This window comes from Panthera onca, chromosome B3, assembly GCF_046562875.1.
Source record: "Panthera onca isolate mPanOnc1 chromosome B3, mPanOnc1 haplotype 2, whole genome shotgun sequence".
Lineage (NCBI taxonomy): Eukaryota > Metazoa > Chordata > Mammalia > Carnivora > Felidae > Panthera > Panthera onca.
In genome coordinates, this window is record NC_138344.1 from 92,926,994 (window position 1) to 92,943,202 (window position 16,209).

Here is a 16,209-nt window from a genome sequence, read left to right on the forward strand (position 1 = left end):
ATAGCTGGTTTTTTCCAGACTTTGACTGCTACACTTTTTCCCTTTGTTTATTTTGTTTTGTATCCTTTTGCTGTAATAAATCATAGCTGTGAGTAAAACTACATGTTGAATCCTGTGAGTCCTCCTAGCAAATCACCAAAGTCAGGGGAGATCGCAGGGACCTCCTTTAGCATTGTGGCTATCAGATGAGTTTGTGAATTTTTGAGAAATATATATGTAATAAGATGTATTATGTTTATGTTTCTCATAGGAAACTAAGAATGAAATTAAATTTCCCTTTCTTTGACTTTAGAGAAGTAACTGAAATTCGTGACATCACCAGAAAATCAGTTCCCCGCAATTCCTTAGAAAGTGCTGAATACATTAAAGTCATAACAGGTTTATTAAATGCAAAAGACTTCCGTGATCGTATTAATGGGATTAAGCAGCTTTTATCAGATACTGAAAACAATCAAGAGCTTGTTGTTGGAAACATTGTGAAGGTAATGAACTGTCAAAATTAATTTTCATTTTCAATATGTAGCTAATAGCTCATTAGTATAAAAAATTGCCCTAACTCTTAGTACTTTATATGTATTGTTTTAAAATGTTAAGCTTAGAAGAATGAATTACTTTCTAGAACAATTCAAAGTAATTGGGAAAAAATAAGAAAATAAAATAATAATATAAGAAAACAGCTGCTTAATTTGTCTGAATTTTCCCACTAGATGGTAACTCTTTGAAAGCTCTGTATTCTCAGAGCTCTTGGAACCTGAAAGCTCTGTATTCTCAGAGCTCTCAGTGCATATATGTCAAGTGAATCAATAAATATTTTAAAAACCAGGGCATTTAGGTGCTCTGATATTACTTAAGAGTAGATATTAAAATTTTTATATGTAGATTAGAAATCTTATATATACTAATTTATATACCAATGTTAGACAACAAGCAATAGAAAAGAAGATAGTAATAAATGTTAGTGGTACCAGAGCATAGATGATTTATGCTTCTTCAGAGTTAATTCAGTTAATTCCATTAGTGATTTATTAATAAAATCCCATGTTAAATTTGTATTATGTGCATTAAACTTGGCCAGCATACCATTAACTACTCTTAATTCCAGTAATGTTGTCTCTTAATTTTCAGAAGAAAGGTACCATATTATCATGTGATGGGCACCAGAAAGTTGCATTTTCTGATATCTGTTGAGTAAAAATAAATCTCTTGGGAAGACTGTTCTCACCATGAAAATTTTTATGTATATATTAACTTTCATATTTTTATGAGAGATGTGTATATGTATATCAGCCTCATAGAATAGCTCTTCACTCACCTAATGTGACTAAAGATTTTGCTTATCATTCACTTTTTATATCTTAAACTTATGAAAGTTAAGAATTCTAAAGAGCAAGGAATAATTGTTAAAGTAATCAGGTTAAAAGGTAGTAAAAATTTAACTCTGAAATTGCATATAAAATTCTCATAAGAAACCCAAACTGAAACTAAATCAAATCTCTATGGTTGTTATATATCTAATTCTGTTATGAATAGTGATAAAAATGAAAACTTTCCTTGAGTTCTTAGAGTTAGCTAAGCTAACCACACCTTCCAAAAAATAGCATTTTTATCATATTTACGGTAAATCAGTCATCTTCCTACTAAATCAAATTTCACAACCTGAATTTATTAGGATGTCTGTTTGAGTGATGTTTGAAGACTTGTCATTTTGCTATAAGAAGGTTTGAGACTTAGATTTAACATCCAAATTTTTATAAAATTCCTATTGTCTATGTTCAAGTTAAATAAGATGTTGTGTGTATGTTTTTAAATAGTATATTAATAGCATAAATACTATAGAATGCCAAAAAGAATTTAAATAGCTATAAACATTATTTCACATTAAATAATTTACCAATTTACTTTCAGATCTTTGATGCTTTTAAATCTCGGCTTCATGATTCCAATAGTAAAGTAAATCTGGTGGCTCTAGAAACAATGCACAAAATGATTCCTTTGCTTAAAGACAACTTATCTCCTATAATCAACATGCTAATTCCAGCAATAGTAGATAACAATCTGAATTCTAAGAATCCAGGCATCTATGCTGCTGCCACAAATGTTGTTCAAGCACTGAGTCAGCATGTAGGTAAGAAATCTTACTTTTGCACTCAAATTATTTTGACTTTACTTTCATACTTTCTGTCCTACACATGATATACTTTGTATAATGTTGAAATCATAGATATTAAATATTTGTCATTTAATGTTGTGATATTTTCAGTAGTTTAAATTATTTTTAGAGTTTAATACTATCCCATTAAATTGACTTTTTCTTATTTTTGATTTTTCAGTCCTTTTATTCCTACCTCAACCTCACATCTGGTGCAAAATTAACTCAAAATGGATTGTAGATTTAAATGTAAAACTTAACTGTAAATCTTTTAAGGATAACATAGGTAAAAATCCTTAGGACTTGAGGGCTTGGTGAAGAGTTGTTAGCATGATACTAAAAGCATGATCCATTAAAGTCGATAAATTAGACTTAATCAAATCTAAAAACATTTGCTCTGCAAAAGACCTGTTAAGTACATAAAGAGACAAACTACAGATTTGGAGTAAGTATTTGCAAACCACATGTCTGAGGAAGAACTTAGAATACATAAAGAACTCTCAAAACTGAACATTAAAACAAACAATCCAATTAGAAAATGGGCAAAGGACATGAAGGAACACTTCACTGAAGACGATATATGGATGGCAAATAAACACGTAAAAAAGATGTTTAACATCACTAGTCATTAGGGAAATACAAATGCAGGTTAAGACCATGATCACTACACAAATATGTTCATCTGTTCAGGTTGCTTTAGCAAACTACCTACAGACTGGACAGTGTAAAAACAAACATTTATTTCTCACAGTCCTGGAGGCTGGAAAGTTCAAGATCAAGGTGCCAACAGATTTGGTATCTGGTGAGGGCCCATTTCGTGGTTCCACTGGAGCTTTCTGGGGCATCTTTTATGAGAGCTCTAATCCTATTTATGAGGGCTCCACCTTCACGACCTAATCATCTCCCAAAGTCCTCACCTCCAAATACCATAACAACAGGGATTGGGTTTCAACATATGAATTTTGGAAGACACAGACATTCAGTTTATAGCAAGTATTAGGACAGCTAAAATTAAAAAGAGTGATAATACCAAATGCTGACAAGATTTCAGAGAAACTGGATCTCTGCTACATAAATAAAATGGTGTATACACTCTAGAAAATGGTTTGTCAATTTCTTTAAAAAAAAAAAACAAAAAAAAAAAACTAAGCATACACTTACCATATAACCCATCAGTTGCATTCCTAGGCATTTATTCTACAGAAATGAAAACTTCCATCCAAGAAGTTACACTCTTGTTCATAGCAGCTTTATTTACAAAAGTCCAAAACTTCAGGCAACCTAAATGTAATTCAGTGAGTTAATAGTGAAGAAATTTATGATACATCTATACCGTAAAATAGTACTTAGTAATAAAGTAGTATTATAGATACATGTAACAATTTGGATGGATCTAAAAGGGCATTATGCTTAGTGAAAAAGGACAGTCCCAAAAGGTCACATGCTGTAGGATGGCATCTTTGTATAGCCTCAAAATGGTAACATTTACAGAGATGGAAAACAAATTAGTGGTTATCAGGGTTTACGGGCAGCTAGGAGGGGCTGGATGTGCCTATAGAGCGATAGCTCTGTGGAGATCTTTGTGGTACTAGAATAGTTCCATATGCTAATTGCAGTGATCATTACACAAATCTACACATGTGATAAAATGACATAGAACTATACACACATAGGGATGCCTGACTGGCTCGGTCATTAAAGCATATGACTCTTGATCTCTGGGTCATGAGTTCAAACCCCGGGTGTAAAGGTTACTTAAAAATCAACAAAGAAGGGGGCGCCTGGGTGGCGCAGTCGGTTAAGCGTCCGACTTCAGCCAGGTCACGATCTCGCGGTCCGTGAGTTCGAGCCCCGCGTCAGGCTCTGGGCTGATGGCTCGGAGCCTGGAGCCTGTTTCCGATTCTGTGTCTCCCTCTCTCTCTGCCCCTCCCCCGTTCATGCTCTGTCTCTCTCTGTCCCAAAAATTAAAAAAAAAAAAAAAAAAAAAAAAAAAAAAAAAAATCAACAAAGAAGGTGAATGATGTAGATTAGAACTATGCACAGGTATTGTACAAATGTCAGATTCTTTGTTTTGATATGTACTGTAATTGTGTAAGATGTAACCTTTGGATGAACAGTACACAGGACCTTTTTGTACTGTCTCTCCAATTTCCTGTGATCTATAATTATTACAAAATTAATGGGGCTCCTGGGTGGCTCAGTCGGTCGAGCATCTGGCTTCGGCTCAGGTCATGATCTCACAGTCTGTAAGTTCGAGTCCCGCGTTGGGCTCTGTTCTGACAGCTCAGAGCCTTTGGAGCCTGTTTCAGATTCTGTGTCTCCCTCTCTCCCTGTCCCCCCCCCCCCACCCCCCCTGCTCGTGCTCTGTCTCTCTTTCTCAAAAATAAATAAGCATTAAAACTTAAAAAAATTAAAACTGAAAAAATAAGTAAAAATAAAAACTACCCCCTCCAAAATGTAGTTTTTTTCTGTTTTTTTATTTTGTTTGTCTTTAATAAACTTATATTCTATTTTTTGGAATAAGATGACTGGGAGATAGGCAATTCTTTTGCTTTTTTATGCCATATGATAGCTCTTTTAAAACTCTTATTTGAGGTATTTTATTTCTTATTTGCTATAAGGATAGTATTCTATTAAGGTTTTATACATAATGTTAAGTACTGATTACATAGATTTAAAAATCTTTTTAACACATTTGCATTCATTTATGTATCTTTTCCTTTTAATGCTTTGTAATGAAAAGTAAGAACTCATAACTCTTTAAACATGTGTCTGTATTATTCTTTTTGTTTAGACAATTATTTGCTTCTACAGCCATTTTGCACAAAAGCTCAGTTTTTAAATGGAAAAGCAAAACAGGATATGACTGAAAAGCTTGCTGGTAAATATTCTTTAATTGCTATTTCTAAAGAAATATTAACTAAGGAAAAATGACAGGCAGTTCAATTTCTTTTTGGGATAGCTACCAAATTCAATATCATTACCCACGATGTAGAAATGAATTGCATAATGATCTATACGAGAACTTTTTAAGACTTTTACCCCAAATTTTTTTGTTTATCCTTTTTTTTTCAGTAAGAATTTCTTCCTTGTCACGTTTAAAAATAAAGAGACATTAAAATCAAATTGGTACTCACGAAAAACTGTTTCAAATTATATATTTGATAAAAGATCAGTGGGTTAAAAATGTATGTTTTTTGGAAAACATTGAGATGAATTTGGGGTTTAATTCCTATCTTTACTAATTTTGCCTGAGCTAAGTTGTCCTATATGGAATTCTAATACTTGAAGATTCCAATCTTTGGGAGAAAAGTTTCTGACCTTACCTTCTTTAAGATGCTTGACATTTTAAGACAAGTGACATAGAGAAGAAGCTTAGTATATTTTATATGCTTTTTAATTAGCAAAAATTGAATTTATATTTTTAAAAACCTGATTGTTTACTAAATTTTTATGTTTCAGATATTGTTACGGAACTTTATCAAAGGAAGCCCCATGCCACAGAACAGAAAGTATTGGTTGTTTTATGGCATCTCTTAGGGAACATGACAAACAGTGGCTCTTTGCCTGGAGCTGGAGGAAATATACGAACAGCCACATCTAAATTATCAAAAGCACTTTTTGCGCAAATGGGTCAGAATCTGTTAAATCAGGCTGCATCTCAACCACCACATATCAAAAAGAGTTTAGAAGAATTGCTCGATATGACAATATGAAATGAATTATGAATCTTTGATGAAATATAGTATGATGAACAAAATTGTTTACGTGATGACAAATGGAACTTTTTCAAGTTACATTTTCAGTGCCTGCACTACTCATCTGGTAAATTAAGTCAATGGCTATTTGTATTTGCAGCCAGTGGGCACACATCTGCTCTGTATCAACCCTATCACTTGTACCCATCACAGACAGAGAAACCTAAAATAATTAATATAACCTAATATTCATGAAATCTGAGGCCCATGGAATGAATCCAGTTATATTTTTGAGGAAAGTCCTGCTCATTTGCACTGTTCTATAGAAACCACAGTTCATTGCCCTATATGTACAATTAGATTTGTAATTAAAAATATACTTTTTATTATGTAATCATGTTCTGTCATTACTCAGCCTTATTTTATGAAGTGAAACAAGTCATTGAACTATGTTATCACAAACTAACTTTTGTGTGCTATTTGTGAAAAACATGTATTTCTGAAATCAGTCTGCTAATATGATTGTGCAGTATTAGCTTGCTTTTGCTGCTGTGTTAATGTGATATATTTGCTTACCATTTGGGTTTAATCATCTACATAATTGTGAAATTTAACAAGTTATAATGAAGCATGGTGACCAAAGTTTTAGAAAACACTTAAACATTTTAAATGCACGTTTAAGAAAACGTGTTGAATGTAACTCCCTATTTTTGTGTGAAAACACTAAATTTTATTTCTATATGTCCTGACATTTATAAAGGTGTTATTTTGCTGCCCAGTTGTGTAATTCTCAAAAATAGTGCCAGGTCTTCTATAGGCTTTTCTCAGAATTCTTGGGCTATAAGTACTGTATGCATCTTAAAAAGAAAAGGAATGTTATAAAAATAAAAGGATTTATTTCTGTAGATATGTGAGAGGTGTCCTATTTTTCCAACTTCCAAATTTGTTAAAATAAAAAGTATATATATTGTAATACTGACCTATCATTTTCACTTGGTATACTTGATAAAATATTGACCTATCTCTATTGACCTAACAATAGACCTGGATTATAGTTCTAGCTATAGAACTATAGGAAAATTAAGCATGTGATCTTGGGCAAGTCACTTACCAGTTCTAGGTCTCCCATTTTGTCATCTCTAAAATGTGAGGGCTGACTAGATGATTTTTAAGGTTCTGTTTTGTTCTAAAATTATATGGTTCTGTGTTATAGTTTATTCAATGATCACTTTATTACAACTGTGAACTATCCTCATTCTTTTTCACTTCTTGTGTCACTAACTGGTTTTCTGATGTATTTGGCTGCATTTTAAATTGTGATTCTTTGTATTACTGCATGAGTGCTAAGGAGAAAATGGAGGTGCAGGGGGTTACAGCAATTTGAAGAGAAGCTGAAAGGAAAGACTTGGTTACTTTTTCTGTTTATGGGCATTGTTACATACATTCATAGTTACATATTTCTTAAATGCTTTATCTTCTAGGTGTATTTTATTATGTATCTATAGTTTAGGTCTGAAGTTGGCAAACTTTTTCAGTAAAGGACCAAAAAGTAATTACTTTTGGTTTTGTAAGCTACAGACAGATTGTGGCATATTCTTTGTTTTTTGTTTCATTTTTTTATAATGTTTTAAAAATGTAAAAAATATTCTTAGCTCAGGCCAGACAAAAACAGGCCTCTGGCCTAGTTTGTCAACACTTGGTTTAGACTCTTTTGACCTTAGCTGTAAATCTGAAATCGTCATTAAAGTTTGCTTTAACCCCTAATGATATGCACCATTGAAACAATAGTTACAGATTCCAAGTTTTATTAATTTTGACCATTGTCCCTGTGTCATTGCAAATTTGCCCCTACTAAATTTGCATTAATGTTGGATATATTGAAGGTAAATTTTAAATTTCAAAGGGAAAAGACCATTACTTTGTATATAAGCTTAATTATCTCTTTTTTTTTTTTTTTGAGTTGATGTAGTTTGAATTTTGCACTGAAAAAGTACAGTAAATAGTCACTACTATTAATGTGAGGACTTTACATAATCTCTGTGCTGTCTTTTATTATAAAAATTTTTTTTAATGTTTATTTTTAAGACAGAGAGAAACAGAGCATGAATGGGGGAGGGGCAGAGAGAGAGGGAGACACAGAATCCAAAGCAACTCCAGGCTCTGAGCTGTCAGCACAGAGGCTGACACAGAGCTCCAACTCACCAGACTGCGAGATCATGACCTTAGCCGGAGTCGGAAGCTCAACTGACTGAGCCACCCAGGTGCCCCAGTGCTATCTTTTATTATAAATAAAATACTCACGTAACAGAGTCCCAGGCCTTAAAGATTTTCTCACTTTTAGTAACTTCTTAATAATGAGTACTCAGAAGTCAAGCACTCTGTTATCAAGAACTGTTATCAACCCAGAAGTCAACAAAAATTGGAGACTGATCACTGATTAAAAGAACTAATGCAGCCGAAGGCCTGAATAAATTGGAATGAAGGAATAATTATACAAGTAGTGATAATTATAAAAGTTGATCCTCACACTGTAACTAAAAAATAAAGAAAAAAATTTAAATGGCAGATTTCCCCAATGGAATCCATATCATATAGTCATTAAAAATGATGGGGCACCTGGGTGGCTCAGTCGATTAAGCGTCCAACTTCGGCTCAGGTCATGATCTCATGGTCCGTGAGTTCAAGCCCTGCGTCGGGCTCTGTGCTGACGGCTCAGAGCCTGGAGCCTGTTTCTGATTCTGTGTCTCCCTCTCTCTCTGACCCTCCCCTGTTCATGCTCTGTCTCTCTCTGTCTCAAAAATAAATAAGGGGCGCCTGGGTGGCGCAGTGGGTTAAGCGCCCGACTTCAGCCAGGTCACGATCTCGCGGTCCGCGAGTTCGAGCCCCGCGTCAGGCTCTGGGCTGATGGCTCGGAGCCTGGAGCCTGTTTCCGATTCTGTGTCTCCCTCTCTCTCTGCCCCTCCCCCGTTCATGCTTGTCTCTCTCTGTCCCAAAAATAAATAAAAAACGTTGAAAAAAAAAAAAATTAAAAAAAAAAAATAAAAAAATAAAAAAAATAAATAAACGTTAAAAAAAATTTTTTTTAAATGTTAAATACTTTAATCACAGGACAAAAAATGTTAAATACTTTAATCACAAGACAATATCCATAGTGTGTTAAAGGAAAAAAGTTTGACTACAAAATAAATGCAGTGTCTCTATCAAATATATATGCACACAGAAAATAGAATTGGAATAATACATAGCAACATGTTAAACTGTAGTAAACTATGAGTAAAGAAGTTAATTTTTTTCAGTGTATTATTATGCAATTTATTTTTTTCAGAAATTAGCAATATGTGTTACTTATGTAATGAAATTTCAGTTACGATAAGTAAAAGTCTAAAGAGAATCTGAAAATAAAGATAATGTGAAGAGAAAAAATAAGGCAAAAGAGAGAGACAGTGAATATCAGTGTTAAGAGAGGTAGAAATGACTAGAAGGGAGATGAGAGGGGAGCAAGATATGAAGGTAAAGAGCTTAAGACTTTGATTTAGAAAGCATGGATTTGGAAGCCAGATTTATTATCACTTACCAAACCTTAGGAATATTCTGAGCTACCATGAGGTCCAAAATTAAAATGGAATTAGGAGTAAGAAAACATTTGTAAACTTCAAATTTTCTACAAAGATAATTTCTTGCCAGAAGCAAATGAAGAAAGATGAACACAAACCCTATAGAAATCTTGAATGTTAGGATAAGCTAAACCTACTTATTTCATTACTAGTTGGGGGGGGGGGGGGGCTGAATATATCAAACAAAGGCAAAATCAATTAAGTACTCAATTATCATTAATGATTTATGGTTTCATAAAGCATACTATAACAGAGAACCTAAATTCTTAATTCATAATTAAACTCTCTGGGCAGAACAATGGATAAGCAGAGACTTAAAGATTTTAAAGTTACAGATTTATCAAAGTAGTCGTTAATATATATATATGTATGTGTATATATATACATATACTATACATATATATACATATGTATATGTGTGTGTGTGTGTGTGTGTATATATATATATATATATATATATATATATATGTATATATAGTGGGACAGCATTATGTAAAATGAAGACAGACTGATCTGGTGGTACCAAATTTTGGCCAATCCTGAATTACTTTTTTTTTTTCACCACTCTACCTGGAGTAGTACCTAAGCTGGATGCTAAATAAATGATATTTGAATAAGATGGTGAATGTTACATAAATTTGAAATTTATTCTGGAGACAGAAAGCAATGTTTTCAAGGGTGGAAGTGGTGTATTAAAAAATAAAGCAAAATAACCAGTAGCAGAGGGTTAGTTGGATGGAGCAAGGCAAGGGTGTAGGCAAGGAAGTCAATTTGAAGCACTAATCCAAAAGGGGCAAATAAATCTCATCAAATGTTACAGTCTAATGAGTTGACAGTATCTGCCTGTGCAATGTGTTGAAAAAGTTAAATCAAATTTCAGTAGGAAGGAGTGTATTGATCTATCCAGGACTCAGAGTCAGACTCTAGATAGTAAAGTATAGTAGAAGCAGTGAGAATTGAAAAAATGGATCTGAAATGTATTGGTAACACGGTTGACTGAATTGATGACACTCTTAGATTTGGAGGATACAGGAGCCAAAAATTAACGAAGTTTGTAACACTGGTGAGTTTCTCTAGAGCTTCTACTTTTTTTACTTAGGAAAGGAGGCCTTTTTTATGTACTTCTAGCTCTATCTCATTGACCACCCTTAGATTCATGGGAAGCTGAGAAATTGAGTATTTCATTTCCTCGTCTTAAAAGTAGAGGAAAATAATAGGGATTGTAGTGGGAATAGATATGACTGAGCCAGTCAATAATATCTGTTATATTCTATAAGCCCCCATTCTGTCTGATGAACCACAAGGCATTCTATGCCCCTGGGAACTGGTATTAGTTCAGAACCAGTGTCCAATCAATTCTGAAAAGCATATTTTTCCCCCAGTGTGAAGTTACCTTGATAAGTACCCAGAGATCCCTTTCATAGTGATATTTTCATAGTGATATTACTGCAGAATCCTTAGTGGTTCCTTCCCTTATTTCAAGTGGTCATGGGAACTAGGTGAGAAATTGTGATTCCCTTATTTAGAGTTTGTTTTTTTTTTTTTTAGTACAAAACAACTAAGATCTTAGTATTTTACTCATCTATTTCGATCCCATGATCAATTAGATATTGCTAAGTATTGTTGCTCCTGGCTGGCTCAGTGGGTTAAGCATCTGACTTTGGCTTAGGTCATGATCTAACGGTTTGGTTCATGAATTCAAGCCCCAAATCTGCTGTCAGCACAGAGCCCACTGGTATCTTCTGTCTCCCTGGCTCTCTACCCTTTCCCCGCTTGTGTGCGCATGCACACTGTCTCAAAAATAAATAAATGTTAAAAAAAAAACAACAACTTTGGGGCACCTGGGTGGCTCAGTTAGTTAAGTGTCTGACTCCAGCTCAGGTCATAATCTCATGGTTCGTGGGTTCAAGCCACACATCAGGCTCTGCACTGGTGGCTTGGACCCTGCTTGGGGATTCTCTCTCCCTCTCTCTGTTCCTCCCCCACTCACATTCGCTTTCTCTTAAAATAGATAAACTTAAAAAAAAAAAAAAGATATTGCTAAGTATCCCTGCTGGTCAGACCATTTAATCACCACAAGATCCTGCTCCCTATTATCCTTATTATGCTTCTTTGCCTCTAATAATTGAGTTCTCTGCCATCTAGGAATCTTTGTATCACCATAGAAATCACTGCACCTATATCAACAGAAGACCCTACTATAGCACCCCCAGCCACAGAGAACAACTACCACACAATCTTCCTTGACTTACAATGGGGTTATGTCCCAATAAACCCATTGTAAGTTGAAAATGTTGTAAGCTGAAAATGCATCTAACACACCTATCAAACATCATAGCTTAGCATAGTCTACCTTAAACGTGCTCAGAACTGGGGCGCCTGGGTAGCTCAGTTGGTTGAGCATCCGACTTCAGCTCAGGTCATGATCTCACAGTCCATGAGTTTGGCCCTGTGTCGGGCTCTGTGCTGACAGCTCAGAGCCTGGATCCTGGGTCTGGCTTCGAATTCTGGGTCTTCCTCTCTCTCTGCCCCTCCCCCCACTTGTGCTCTGTCTCTCTCTCTCTCTCTCTGTCAAAAATAAACATTAGAAAAAAAATTTTTTAATAAAAAAAACATGCTCAAGCACTCTCAACAATAGCCAAATTGTGGAAAAAGCCTAAATGTCCATCAACTGATGAATGGATAAGGAAATTGTGGTTTATATACACAATGGAGTACTACATGGCTAGTAAGAATGAAATATGGCCCTTTGTAGCAACATGGATGGAACTGGAGAGTGTGATGCTAAGTGAAATAAGCCATACAGAGAAAGGCAGATATCATATGTTTTCACTCTTATGTGGATCCTGAGAAACTTAACAGAAACCCATGGGGGAGGGGAAGGAAAAAAAAAAAAGAGGTTAGAGTGGGAGAGAGCCAAAGCATAAGAGACTCTTAAAAACTGAGTGCAAACTGAGGGTTGATGGGGGATGGGAGGGTGGGTGATGGGCATTGAAGAGGGTATCTTTTGGGATGAGCACTGGGTGTTGTATGGAAACCAATTTGACAATAAATTTCATATATTAAAAAAATAATTAAAAAATTTTTTCTACTAAAAAAAACATGCTCACAACACAATGGCCTATAGTTGGACAAAATCATGTAACACAAAGCCTATTATATAATTAACTGTTGAATATCTCATGTAATTTATTGAATACTGTACTGAAAGTGAATAACAACGGTTGTATGCGTACAGAATGGTTTTAAGTGTTTTAATGTTTTTTAAAATTGTTTTAATGTTTTATTTTTGAGAGAGAGAGAGAGAGAGACTGAGAGGGAGAGAATGAGTAGGCTAGGGGCAGAGAGAGAGGGAGACAGGATCCGAAACAGGCTCTAGGCTCTGAGCTGTCGGAGCTGGATGCGGCGCTTGAACTTGTGAACTGTGAGATCATGACATGAGCCAAAGTCATACACTTAACCGACTGAGCCACCCAGGTGCCCCAAGTGTTTTAATGGTTTTAAGGGTATGTTTACCCTCATGATTGAGTGGCTGACTATGTGCTTAATCACTCTTGCACCATCTTGAAGTTGAAAAATCATTAACTTGAACCATGTAAGTTGGAGACTGTAGTACTTTTCAAAGATGCTGACTCTCCCCTCTCCTGTGTATTTCTTAAATCTTGGTGAAGGGAGTGTACCTGGCACTCTTAGGGATATATGGTTACAGGTAAGTGGAAATTTGTTGATGAATAGTTCATGCCAACACTCTTACAAAACAAACTACTAGAACCATTGAATTTATATATACATATATGTGTATATGTCAATATGTAATATTATAAATATATATAATACATATTACATATATCTAATCTCATCTAAAACTATTTTCTTCTTCGTCTAGCACTCAATGAAATTTCTCATGTATTCTCCATACTTTTGTCAAGGTAAATTTGTAAACTTTCAACTGTCTTGCTATTTAAGTCTTGCTATACAAGTTTGACGTTATAACTGGCCCCCAGAATATGCTGGAATCTGATTCTAAGTTGAGGGAAAATGTAAGTATTGGGAGTAGAGAATAAGAAAAACTGGCCTCTTCATGCAAGATGTGGCCTCCACAGATTTGGTGAAGTCTATATAGATTTCCAAATAAGGCAGGAATGATCTCTTCAGACCAGTGAGAAGGGGTTGCTTTTGTTTGATGAATGAGGCTCAAACACTGAGAGGTTATGAGTTAAAGATACTTCAAATTATTTGAATTCTACCATGTGCCCATTTCATTTCTTTGGTTCTGCTCTTTCCTGAACAATGCCTTAATCTTCACAGAAGAGTTCTGACAAGGCTATGAATTCAACTGACATTGTAATTTGGCAATCTGTGGGCTCAGACTTTGAGTGTATTTGGCTCTTTTAGGCCCATGGCTGCAAAGAATAAATTCTTTTGTTACTATCAGAGGAAGTCCTTGATTTTTGGTTCCTACTTTAAGCTAAGAATTTAGAAATCTGATCTTATCACTGTCTTTAAGCTGTCCAGTGTTAGTATAAATAACCACCCCACCCTTCACTTTCTGCCAAAAGTTTTGCCTTCCATGGGCACGTCATTCTAGATGGCTGCAGTTTTATGCCATATGTGTACTGTATGCATTGAGAATCCCAAGCAGGCTCCACAAAGTCAGTGTGGAGCCCAATGTGGGGCTTGAATTCATGAACCGTGAGATCACGACCTGAACAGAAATGAAGGGTTGGATGCTTAATCAACTGAGCCACCCAGGAGCCCCTGTAGATGCCTAATTCAAACAGAAGAGAGTTCATAAAAAGCATCTGGTATTATAGTTTTTTATGAGGCTGGGTAGCTAGTAAGAATGTCCAAATTGCATTACAGAGCTGGTCTGGGGAAAACACTACTGCCAGTATTATAGAGGAGAGGTACCACATCACCCACTGATACCACACACTCCCACACTGAATCCTGGCCTTAAGAGTCATGTGTGCATATCTGTGTGTGTGTGTGTGTGTGTGTGTGTGTGTGTGTGTGCGCGCGCGCGCGCGCGCCTGCATGTATGTAGGGGGACTAGGAAAGTAAGTGTCTGGTAGTTTTGGCTCCTACAGTGGAATGTAGGCTCTCTGCTTCAGAGAGAGGTGATGTCCCAAACAGAGCGAGGATTTTGTATGCTAAAACAAAAAATGTCCACTGCATGAGTCACTGACATATGGAAGGTAATGTAATCAATTAGGAGAAAACACATTGCATTTAAATTTCACATTTATGTGAGGTTTCGTGTTAGTCTGGGTCTTCCAAAAAGCAGATGCCATAATGGCAAGAGATTTATCGGGGAAAAAAAACCAGTGGAGATTTTAAAGCAGGAGAGTGAGAGCAAGAGCACTGACTGGTTGGAAAGGTAAGAAGTAGAAAACTAGATAATGAATGTATGTATGTGATATGAATGAATGTACAGTGAATAAAGAATAAGTAGATAGATTTTTACAAAATGGCTATTGGAGGGGAATGCTATCTCAGAGCTAATCTTATTTACTGATGAATTTGTAATAAGTTTAGGAAAGATTGGAAGAACCAGAAAAGGAGTGACGGCTTGGCACTCAGAAACACTGAATGACAGTGCTGGGGCAAATTCTGCCAGTCTTTCCAATATATTACTCCCTTAACTGTTCCTTCCCATAGTCAACATCTAAAGTTGCTGGTTAAAACCAGTAAAAAGTGTAGCTGCACTGAGAATCCAAAAGTTAGCTTGAATATTAAAAGTGCCAATGGAAAGGGAAAGGGAAAGTTGCAACACAGTTTTATGAAAGTGAAAGGTAGACATAAGAAGACTGATTTTTTAAAGTTTATTTTTGTATTTAAGTAATCTGTATCCCTAATGGGGGGCTTGAATTCAGCACCCGGAGACAGAGTCCCATGCTCCTCTGACTGAGACAGCCAGGTGCCACTGCTTTTCATATTTGGAAGCAAAGTTAGTATCAAGGGGATTTACGATTAACAGGGTTGTGCACAGGAAATGCCATCTTGCAAAGAAATATTTCTGGAATCAGATTCCAAAGGAGGAACTTGCAGTGCAATTATGGTACTGCTGAACCTTGAACAAGAGATTGCATGGTAGGTGGTGTGTGAACTCAGGAACCTTGTAACAGAAACAGGATAGAGGCCGGATTGGAAGAAAAATAAAAAAAAAACACCATTTTTTAAAGTGAGGATGGGAGTGTAATTCAAGAGGACTGCTAAGATTGTCAAGGCAAGAAGCCTTCATATTCGTCCAGAGGATAATCTTACACATCCTTTTAATGATCAGTTCCTCAAGCCCCTAACTTGTTTCCACCAGTTTCCTCTTTTTTTTTTTTTTTTTTTTCTGTTTCCTCGTGAGGAGACCTGAGAGGACCCTGAATCCGTATCATCCTGAAGTATGGAGATTTAAGACTGAATTTCTGTTGATGTCTAGGGAGAGTGGTAAATTGTTGGGAAAAACCTTATACTTGCCCCAAAAGACAACATTTTTCTACAATATTTTTCTTTCCGGGGTGGGGTGGGGCGGTATCTGTGCTTAAGATCAAGAATTTAAAAGACCCTACACACCGTCTTCTAGCTTAGAAAGTCTCCACAGAGAGAAGAAAACAGCAGGAGCAGCTGCCCGGTCTTCGGTGACGGCGGGGCGTACACCAGGCGGAGACCGGGCGGGGCCGGGGCCCTAGGATCCCGCTGAGGGCGAGGCCTGCGCGCAGCACAACCACGTGACTCCTTCGCCCCTTGGGACACC

General features: G+C 35.9%; 1 protein-coding gene across 2 annotated transcripts in view; it reads left to right on the plus strand.

Annotated features, from left to right (window-relative positions):
- TOGARAM1 (TOG array regulator of axonemal microtubules 1) overlaps positions 1-6,820 on the plus strand; it is an 83,113-nt gene extending 76,293 nt beyond the window's left edge. For both annotated transcript variants that reach the window (XM_060619605.3, XM_060619604.3), the window contains 4 exons: positions 293-482; positions 1,906-2,125; positions 4,944-5,030; positions 5,612-6,820. In XM_060619605.3, coding sequence (XP_060475588.2) covers positions 293-482; positions 1,906-2,125; positions 4,944-5,030; positions 5,612-5,865 — 751 coding nt within the window. In that variant the 3' untranslated portion in view covers positions 5,866-6,820. The remainder of the gene's footprint in view (positions 1-292; positions 483-1,905; positions 2,126-4,943; positions 5,031-5,611) is intronic.
- The last annotated feature ends 9,389 nt before the right edge of the window (positions 6,821-16,209 follow it).